At 40.9% G+C, this 10,099-nt stretch overlaps 1 protein-coding gene across 1 annotated transcript; it reads left to right on the top strand.

Annotated features, from left to right (window-relative positions):
* Positions 1–7,710: 7,710 nt before the first annotated feature.
* Positions 7,711–9,702, top strand: LOC106592641 (saxiphilin-like). The gene is made up of 5 exons (XM_014183981.2): positions 7,711–7,808; positions 8,372–8,436; positions 9,069–9,200; positions 9,403–9,490; positions 9,566–9,702. Exons 2-5 carry the CDS (start codon positions 8,385–8,387, stop codon positions 9,576–9,578), a joined length of 285 nt encoding a protein of 94 aa, XP_014039456.1. The 5' UTR covers positions 7,711–7,808; positions 8,372–8,384; the 3' UTR covers positions 9,579–9,702.
* The last annotated feature ends 397 nt before the right edge of the window (positions 9,703–10,099 follow it).

Raw genomic sequence — 10,099 nt, 5'->3', positions numbered from 1 at the left:
CTGCACTGAGGATAAAACTCTGTCACCACCATAACCCACTATAGTGAAATATCTATCATATCTTTCCAACTATGCTGTGATGTTTAGCATTACAGGTTTCAATCTATTTAATCGAATAGATTCCACATATTTCTTGTGTTGAAATAATAATTTTACTAATATTAGTATGTTAGTATTGGCCTGGTCTCTCCAGATCTCCTAACAGTACTATATCTAGGGTCAATTTTAGATCAATGCTATGCATTTTCAGCCATTCCTGAACCTGAACCCAGAAACAGGCTACTGAGGGCAATACCAAAGTCCAATGGTCTATTGATTCTGTATCCTCACAACAGAATCTGCAGAGCTTCGATGATTTTATGCCCAAAATATTCAACATTTTGTTGGTAGCAAGACTTCTATATAATAATTTCTACTGAAAAGCACAAAGTCTTGAATCATGCGTTGTTTTCATATATCAACTCATACGCCCTGTACCATGGAATAGGTACATCATAAATCTCTTCCCAACTATTTTGCAATCTGTATGTGCACAGTTGTCAACATCCTGGTCCTCTAATGAAACTGGTATACTTTCCTATTTATGCTATTTTATTCCTCCGCAAGGTTTGATCCTTTATGTTGGGCAGACAGACCGTTCCCTACCTCCTCTGCTGCCACCTGCCTCCTCCTTTTTTGGAGTAATGCTGTAATCAATTGGTTGTACTCTTGGATTGAGCAGACCTTTCCTTACAATTCTGATAACTCCATGAAGGACATAACTATACCATTCCAATTTACAATATCATTTAAGAACAAAATACCCTTTTTCAAACATCTTTCCCATAAATACAGGTATTTTATCAACCAGCACAGTTGAGTTCAGCCATAATGTGTTGTAATATTTGTTGTATCTTTTCAGGGGATGAAATTGAAATTGTAGCCAGCTCTGCAATGCTTGTTTGAAAAAGAGAGCTACTTTGAAAAAATATCATTTTCAATTCATTGAAAATGAGACATGGCAATCTGCACAAAGGCAAAATGGCCATTTTTAAACAATGGATTTGCTTTTCTTAGTAATCTACTTGAGGACCATTTAGGGTTCAAATAAAACTTTTGAATGAGTGAAGCTTTTAGAGAGAGAGGTTTAGTGCTTTTATGTTCAATAATCGCAACCCACCCAATTCATATTCAATATATAGATATGCACGTTTTATTTTGTCTGGTTAATGTGTCCCAGATAAAGCAAAATATATTTTGCTAATATGATTTCAAAAATAATCATCAGGAGTGGGCAGCGCAATAAGTGAGTAAACTGACATATGACTAAGGAGTTAATCAGGGCCATTTTTTTTTCATAAATAGACGTATTTACCTCTCCATGGTTGCAGGATCTTGTCTATTTTTACAAGTTTTCTATTGAAATTCATTGTGTAGAGCTTATTTTTATCTTTTGTGATATGAATACCGGAATACCGAAAGTAAATCGTCTACTTCACCATCAGCCCATTTTATAGGTAAACATGCAGGGTAATGTAAAAGTTGTATTTTTAAGGATCCAATACGTAATATTGAACACTTATCATAATTAGGTTTTAGTCCAGAGAGTACAGAAAAGTTATCTAGATCTTCAATGAGACAATGCAGGGATCTAGCTTGCGGACTTAATTTAAAAGTTGAGTCATTGGCATACATTTTTTTATTTTACCTTTATTTAACTAGGCAAGTCAGTTAAGAACAAATTCTTATTTTCAATGACGGCCTAGGAACAGTGGGTTAACTGCCTGTTCAGAACAACAGATTTGTACCTCGTCAGCTCGGGATTTGAACTTGCAACCTTTCGGTTACTAGTCCAATGCTCTAACCACTAGGCTACCCTTCCACCCCATACATGGACAGCCTTTGTTTTAAACCTTGGATATCTAATCCTCTAATGCTGTTATTGGATCTGATTTTCATTGCTAGCATTTCGATGGCCATAACGAATAGATATGGTGACAGCAGACACCCTTGTTTAACTCTTCTTGACATTGCAAAACTCTCTGAGAAGTAGCTGTTATTTACTATTTTACACCTGGGGTTGCTATACATTATTTTCACCTATTTCATAAAGAGAATTACCGAAATTAAAAAAAACAGGCATTTATAAATGAAATCCAGTCTTACTTTATCAAATGCCTTTTCAAAATCCGCTATAAATACTATTCCTGGCTTCTTATATGTTTCATGATGTTCTATTATTTCTAGTAGTTGTCGTATATTATATCCAATGTATCGTCCATGTCAAAAAACCTGTCATTAAACCCTTTTAATTTTGATTGCTTTGCATTTTGCTAGTATTTAAGCATCACAACATTGAAGTGTAAGGGGCCTCCAGTTTTTTAGATAGACTGGGTCTTTATATTTGCCATCTGGGTCTTGTTTTAATAATAGAGAAATCAGACCTTCCTGCTGAGTACCTGACAGACTACCATTTCTGTAGGAGAAGCTAAAACAATCTAACAATGGAGCTTTTAGTATATCAATGTAACGGCTGTCTACGGAAGAAGTGGACCAAAATGCGGCGGAGTTAGGGTTGTCATTTTTAATGTTACGAACACCATACAATTCACAAAACAACAAAACTGACAGCCAACACAGTCCTGTCAGGTGCAACAACAGTGACAAGAACAATTACCCACCCCACACAACGGAAACGTAGGCAACTTATGTGTGACTCCCAATCAACCACAACCCTCTACAGCTGTGTTTGATTGGAAGTCACACGGCCAAAATTAAATGAAACAATAAAACACTCACTCCTTCTGCCACGTCCCGACCCAACTACACCCTCTACTGGTCAGGACGTGACAATCAAGAAATACCTGATATACCTCTACCGGTATGCCATCAAGCCCTGGGGTTTTCCAGACTGAAAGGATTTAAGTCTCAAAAAGTTATTCCTCTGTAATTTGGCCTTCGCACTGATCTTTCTGTACATTTGTTAATTTTCCATTTGTTATATTATTTGGAAATAATTCCTTACCATAATCTTCATTCAGTGGGAAAGGATGAGACGGAAAAGTGAACATCTGCCTAAAATAATTACCTTCCTCTTTTAAAAGATAATTCGGAGAATCATAGATGACTCCGTCTTCAGTAACGAGTTTCTGCAAATTCTTTTGTTAGCGTTCCTGTATTGGAGATTCAGGAAGAACTTGGTGCATTTTTCTCCATATTCCATCCAGTTTGCTTTATTTTTGTAATAGTTACATTAGATCGTTCTTGAATAAGTTCCTCAAGTTCTTTTTGTTTTCCTCTAACTTATTTTGTATCTCTGCAGTATCATTTTTATTGCTATCTACCTGTACTATTAGTTCATGGATTTCCCTTGTTAGTCTTGTCTCTTTAGCCAGAAACTGTTTTTTTAATGTGTTGTGGTCCCCAGCATCAAGATATGTGTCGTCCCAAGTCCTCCTGGCCGTGCTGAAGCTCCAGTTTCAACTGTTCTGCCTGCGGCTATGGAGCCTTGACCTGTTCAACGTACGTGCTACCTGTCCCAGACCTGCTGTTTTCAACTCTCTAGAGACAGCAGGAGCGATAGAGATACTCGGAATGATCGGCTATGAAAAGCCAACTGACATTTACTGACTTGTTGACCTGTTGCACCCTCGACAACCACTGTGATTATTATTATTTGACCCTGCTGGTCATCTATGAACATTTGAACATCTTGGCCATGTTCTGTTATAATCTCCACCCGGCACAGCCAGAAGAGGACTGGCCACCCCTCATAGCCTGGTTCCTCTCTAGGTTTCTTCCTTGGTTCTGGCCTTTCTAGGGAGTTGTTCCTATCCACCGTGCTTCTACACCTGCATTGCTTGCTGTTTGGGGTTTTAGACTGGGTTTCTGTACATCACTTTGTGGCATCAGCTGATGTAAGAAGGGTTTTAAAAATACATTTGATTGATTTGATTGATTGCAAGTGATGCACAATCCAGCTACGCTCTGAAGACGCAAGTCTACATGGGCTGAGATGCAAGTTTACGTGGACTGAGTTATAACGTGTGGGCTGTGTCCTGTTCTGGAGAGTGAATTCATGACATTTTGTGACACAAAATAGGGGAGGGTATAAAAGAATGGGGAAATGGATAGAAAAAAAACTGAAAACAAAAATTGCCCTACCAAATAACCATACACACATTAAAACATCACCACTATTCCACTACCTGACCCTGTCTGAACATAGACCCATTAAAACCTCACTACTATTCCACTACCTGAACCTATCTGACTATAGACCCATTAAAACCTCCCACTATTCCACTACTTGACCCTATCTGACCTTAGACCCGTTATATATAATGCCATACAACTCTCCTTCCGTGGTCTCCAACTGCTCCTAAATACAAGTAAAACTAAATGCATGTTCTTCAACCGATCGCTGCCTGCACCTGTTTCGCCTGTCCAGCATCACTTCTCTGGACGGTTCTGACTTAGAATTTGTGGACAACTACAAATACCTAGGTGTCTGGTTAGACTGTAAACTCTCCTTCCAGACTCACATCAATAATCTCCAATCCAAAGTTAAATCCAGAATTGGCTTCCTATTTCGCAACAAAGCATCCTTCACTCATGCTGCCAAACATACCCTCGTAAAACTGACCATCCTACCAATCCTCGACTTCGGCGATGTCATTTACAAAATAGCCTCCAATACCCCTACTCAACAAGCTGGATGCAGTCTATCACAGTGCCATCCGTTTTGTCACCAAAGCCCCATATACTACCCACCACTGCGACCTGTACGCTATCGTTGGCAGGCCTTCGCTTCATAATCGTCGCCAAACACATTGGCTCCAGGTCATCTACAAGACCCTGCTAGGTAAAGTCCCCCCTTATCTCCGCTCACTGGTCACCATAGCAGCACCCACCTGTAGCACGCGCTCCAGCAGGTATATCTCTCTGGTCACCCCTAAAGCCAACTCCTCCTTTGGTCGTCTCTCCTTCCAGTTCTCTGCTGCCAATGACTGGAACGAACTACAAAAATCTCTGAAACTGGAAACACTTATCTCCCTCACTAGCTTTAAGCACCAGCTATCAGAGCAGGTCCCAGGTCACTGCACCTGTACATAGCCCATCTATAATTTAGCCCAAACTACTACCTCTTCCCCTACTGTTTTTATTTATTTTATTTATTTTGCTCGTTTGCACCATATTATTTATATTTTAACTTTGAACTTTCTTCAAATAACAAATCTACCATTCCAGTGTTTTACTTGCTATACTTTATTTACTTTGCCACCATGGCCTTTTTTTGACCATGGCCAAGACCATGGCCAAGACCAAAGAGCTCTCCAAGGATGTCAGGGACAAGATTGTAGACCTACACAAGGCTGGAATGGGCTACAAGACCATCGCCAAGCAGCTTGGTGAGAAGGTGACAACATTTGTTGCGATTATTCGCAAATGGAAGAAACACAAAAGAACTGTCAATATCCCTATGCCTGGAGTTCCATGCAAGATCTCACCTCGTGGGGTTGCAATGATCATGAGAACGGTGAGGAATCAGCCCAGAACTACACGGGAGGATCTTGTCAATGATCTCCAAGGCAGCTGGGACCATAGTCACCAAGAAAACAATTGGTAACACACTACGCCGTGAAGGACTGAAATCCTGCAGCGCCCGCAAGGTCCCCCTGCTCAAGAATACATATACATGCCGGTCTGAAGTTTGCCAATGAACATCTGAATGATTCAGAGGACAACTGGTGAAAGTGTTGTGGTCAGATGAGACCAAAATGGAGCTCTTTGGCATCAACTCAACTCGCCGTGTTTGGAGGAGGAGGAATGCTGCCTATGACCCCCAAGAACACCATCTCCACCGTCAAACATGGAGGTGGAAACATTATGCTTTGGGGGTGTTTTTCTGCTAAGGGGACAGGACAACTTCACCACAACAAAGGGACGATGGACGGGGCCATGTACCATCAAATCTTGGGTGAGAACATCCTTCCCTCAGCCAGGGCATTGAAAATGGGTCGTGGATGGGTATTCCAGCATGACAATGACCCAAAACACACGGCCAAGGCAACAAAGGAGTGGCTCAAGAAGAAGCACATTAATGTCCTGAAGTGGCCTAGCCAGTCTCCAGACCTTAATCCCATAGAAAATCTGTGGAGGGAGGCTGAAGGTTCGAGTTGCCAAACGTCAGCCTCGAAACCTTAACGACTTGGAGAAGATCTGCAAAGAGGAGTGGGACAAAATCCATCCTGAGATGTGTGCAAACCTGGTGGCCAACTACAAGAAACATCTGACCTCTGTGATTGCCAACAAGGGTTTTGCCACCAAGTACTAAGTCATGTTTTGCAGAGGGGTCAAATACTTATTTCCCTCATTAAAATACAAATAATTTTATAACATTTTTGACATGCGTTTTTCTGGATTTTTTTGTTGTTATTCTGTCTCTCACTGTTCAAATAAACCTACCATTAAAATTCTAGACTGGTCATTTCTTTGTAAGTGGGCAAGCGTACAAAATCAGCAGGGGATCAAATACTTTTTTCCCCCCACTGTAAACTCACCACTATTCCACGACATGACCCTATCTGATACTAGACCCATTATAACCTCACCACTATTCCACTACTTGGCCCTATCTGATTCTAGACCCATTAAAACCTCACCACTATTCCACTACTTGGCTCTATCTGATTCTAGACCCATTAAAACCTCACCACTATTCCACTACATGACCCTATCTGGTCCTAGACCCATTATAACCTCACCAGTATTCCACTACTTGGGTCTATCTTATCCTACAGCAGGCCGGCAGCCTGGGAGAACGGGACACTATCGTTCATCAAACCTTGTAACACTTCTGCTGTAAAATCTCATAACCCAACGAGTTCTCTGCAGCTACAACCACAACATCTATTTTCAGTGATTTATGTTCCATTTCTGTGGTACAGTTGATCACCATGGCTATGAATGCTAAGAAACCAACCTTACTGAAACACATGTTATTCCTATCACTCTCTATTGGCAATGGCATACTCACAGGGGGCCTCTCAGGATCCCTCGATACTGGAGCCATCTTCCTCTACTACTCTCTTTACTGCCTATGAAGATACCTTCAAAGAAAATGACTCAAGTAAAAGCGAAAGTCACCCAGTAAAATATTACTTGAGTAAAGGTTTAAAATTATTCGGTTTTAAATATACTGAAGTATCAACATTAAATGTAATTCATCAATTATACTTAAGTATCAATGCAAAAGTATAAATCATTTCAAATTCCTTACATTAAGCAAACTAGACCGCACCATTTTCTTGTTTTTTTTAAATATAATTACGGAAAGCCAGGGGCATACTCCAACACTCATTCACAATTTACAAACAAAGCATTTGTGTTTAGTGAGTCTGACAGGTCAGAGGCAGCAGGGATGACCATGGACATTCTATTGATAAGTGCGTGAATTGGACCATTTTTCTGTCCTGCTAATCATTCAAAATGTAACGAGTACTTTTGGCTGTCAGGGAAAATGTATGGAGTAAAAAGTACATTATTTTCTTTAGGAATGTAGTTAAGTGAAAGTTGTCAAAAATATAAATAGTAAGGTAAAGATACCCCCAAAAAATGACTTAAGTACTACTTTAAAGTATTTCTACTTAAGTTGTTTACACCACCGGCTAATGGCCCGACATCGGGATCTCTCGTTGGGTTAATGAGGCAACTAGTCACACCTGTGACAGGTCCTTTAAAATGAGAGGTAGAAGAGGTAGACCATAACTCACAGACAACAGAGAGAGAGAGACACACCCAGTGAATTCCTTGGAAGAGTGCAGAAGGTCAGATTGTGTCATTATTTAATAGAGTCTCTGCATCTCAAATGGCACCTTAATCTTATGTGTCCCTGGTCAAATGTAGTGCACTATATAGGGTGCCATTTTGTGGAGTGACCCCCCCTGCATTTAAGAGCATAGACTAATAGTTACCTTTGCAGTAAATGGGTAGTCTATGACTAGATCTAGGCTGCTTCCCAATCACTATGTAGTGCATTATGGGCTCCTCGTCAAAGATGGTTCACTACATAAGAAATGAGGAGCCATCTGTGAAGGATACATATTCCTGTGTGCCAGGCTTATCTATTGTATGCGGTTGAAGAGATGATACCTGAGTTTTGGCAGGAGACTAGTAGCACCGTGTTGCCAATACACGGTTCTTGGGGTCCTCAGGACTGGATTTAGGAAAGGCTGCCTTAGCAGTTGCTTAAGTGTTGTAATTAACAGAGTGTTTCCTTAACCTCTCCTCTAGTTCCACCAGCCATTCCACTGACTTGGAATATTCCAGTACTATCACAGCTGATTAAAATTCTCAACTAATCCTCTCTCTCTCTCTCTCTCTCTCTCAGGAGACCTATCATCATGGCGACATTGACCATCATTCTGCTTGTCAGCACGGTTTTTGCTCTGGGAGGTAGGAGTTACATACCTCACACCTGCATTTTAATAAACATTAGTGGGTGTTGCTCTGCCCTATTTCACACATGCAGGTGTGACTTGGAAATGTTTTCATAACCGGTTCTCCATGGGACACCCTCTGACACTGGAATAATCAAGGTTGTGCCTTGCTGAAGGGAACATGGATGGATATATCAACTTGTCAGTACACTGATATGAACTACTGGCCCAACGCTCTAACGGCAAGGCTACCTGCCACTCCTCTAGTTCCAGAGATGTATATCGGTGTCTAGATGCTGGACTGAGGTGTTCTGATATGATTGGTTTAATCATTCAACTGTATGTATGACTGGCTTGTCTAGCAAGTATCAGTGTCACTTCTTGATAGAATTTACCCCCACTTTTACAGTCTTTTTTTTTTTCATCAGCAGTTATACAATATGATACAAACACAGAAACTGAATTGACTGTGTGGGCCCTTCAAACAAGTAGCAGAATTTCCATTTTTAGCCAGGAAGTCCCTAGGTTGCATCTGAAATGGAACTCTATTCCGTATAAACTACTTCTGAGTAGGGTCCCACACGGGAGGCAACCCAAGCTTCCAGAATGTTATGTCTACGTTACAATGTATGTTACCTGTGTGTCCAGATGCTATGAAACGACCCAAGACCCCTTGTGAGCGTGCTAGAGATGCTGTGATAAATGGCCCGCCTGGAGTCTACGTCCCCACGTGTGACTGCCAGGGAGAATACACCCCTGAGCAACACTGGGGATCTACAGGTTAATGCTCACCCAGTCTTGTACAGCTAACCTTGTGGGGACACACAATTCAGTCCCATTTAAAATCCTATTTCCCCTACCCTTAACACAAAAACCGTACTGTAATTCTAACCTTAACCCCCTTGGAAATAGCAGTTGACCTCATGGGGACTAACAAAATAAGACTTATGCAACAGCTTTTTAACATGTCTACTTCTGGTAGGTTCCTCTTGGTGTGTTACCAGAACTGGACAAAAGATCCCGGGTACTGAGACTCCACCAGGCACTGCTTCTGTCAAATGTGCATGCAGGTACACTCATTCACTAAATGTTCATTCTTTGCAGCTTGTTCTGAGTGTTAATATTTGTTTTTTGTTTAATTATAGTGGAGCTCGCTGATGAGAGGCATTGGAACCAAGACGTTGAGAAGACTTTGCAAAAACATTGGAATTACTTTGATGCTTGTCTTTACAGTACTATGGGCGTTGATTCACATTCTATATGAATAAATCCAGAGCTAAAATTGTTGCTTCACTTCCTTTATTGTTGGTGTTATATGCTGAACCAGACCATTTCTGGGAAATGGAAGGAATAAGGCTATGGTGACCGTCTTACCACCACACCTGTGGTCATGAAGGCAGTCAATTCCATGTGACCACTTGGTCATGGTAATTAGGCTTTTCCAAGCTATGATGCTGCTGATGGTCATTAGTAGCCTACTATACTTAGCACTTTATTGCCCTCTAATCACTGACATCAATGTAATTGCAGATCAACTATTGGTCACATGCAGATGTTGTGGGTGTAGCAAAATGCTTGTGCTTCTAGCTCCGACAGCGCAGTAATATCTAACAAATTACACAACGTGTATACACTTAACCTGTTAGGGCTAGGGGGCTGTATTTTCACGGCTGGATAAA

This window comes from Salmo salar, unplaced genomic scaffold (genome assembly GCF_905237065.1).
Source record: "Salmo salar unplaced genomic scaffold, Ssal_v3.1, whole genome shotgun sequence".
NCBI classification, from domain to species: domain Eukaryota; kingdom Metazoa; phylum Chordata; class Actinopteri; order Salmoniformes; family Salmonidae; genus Salmo; species Salmo salar.
This window is presented reverse-complemented; position numbering and strand designations above follow the sequence as displayed.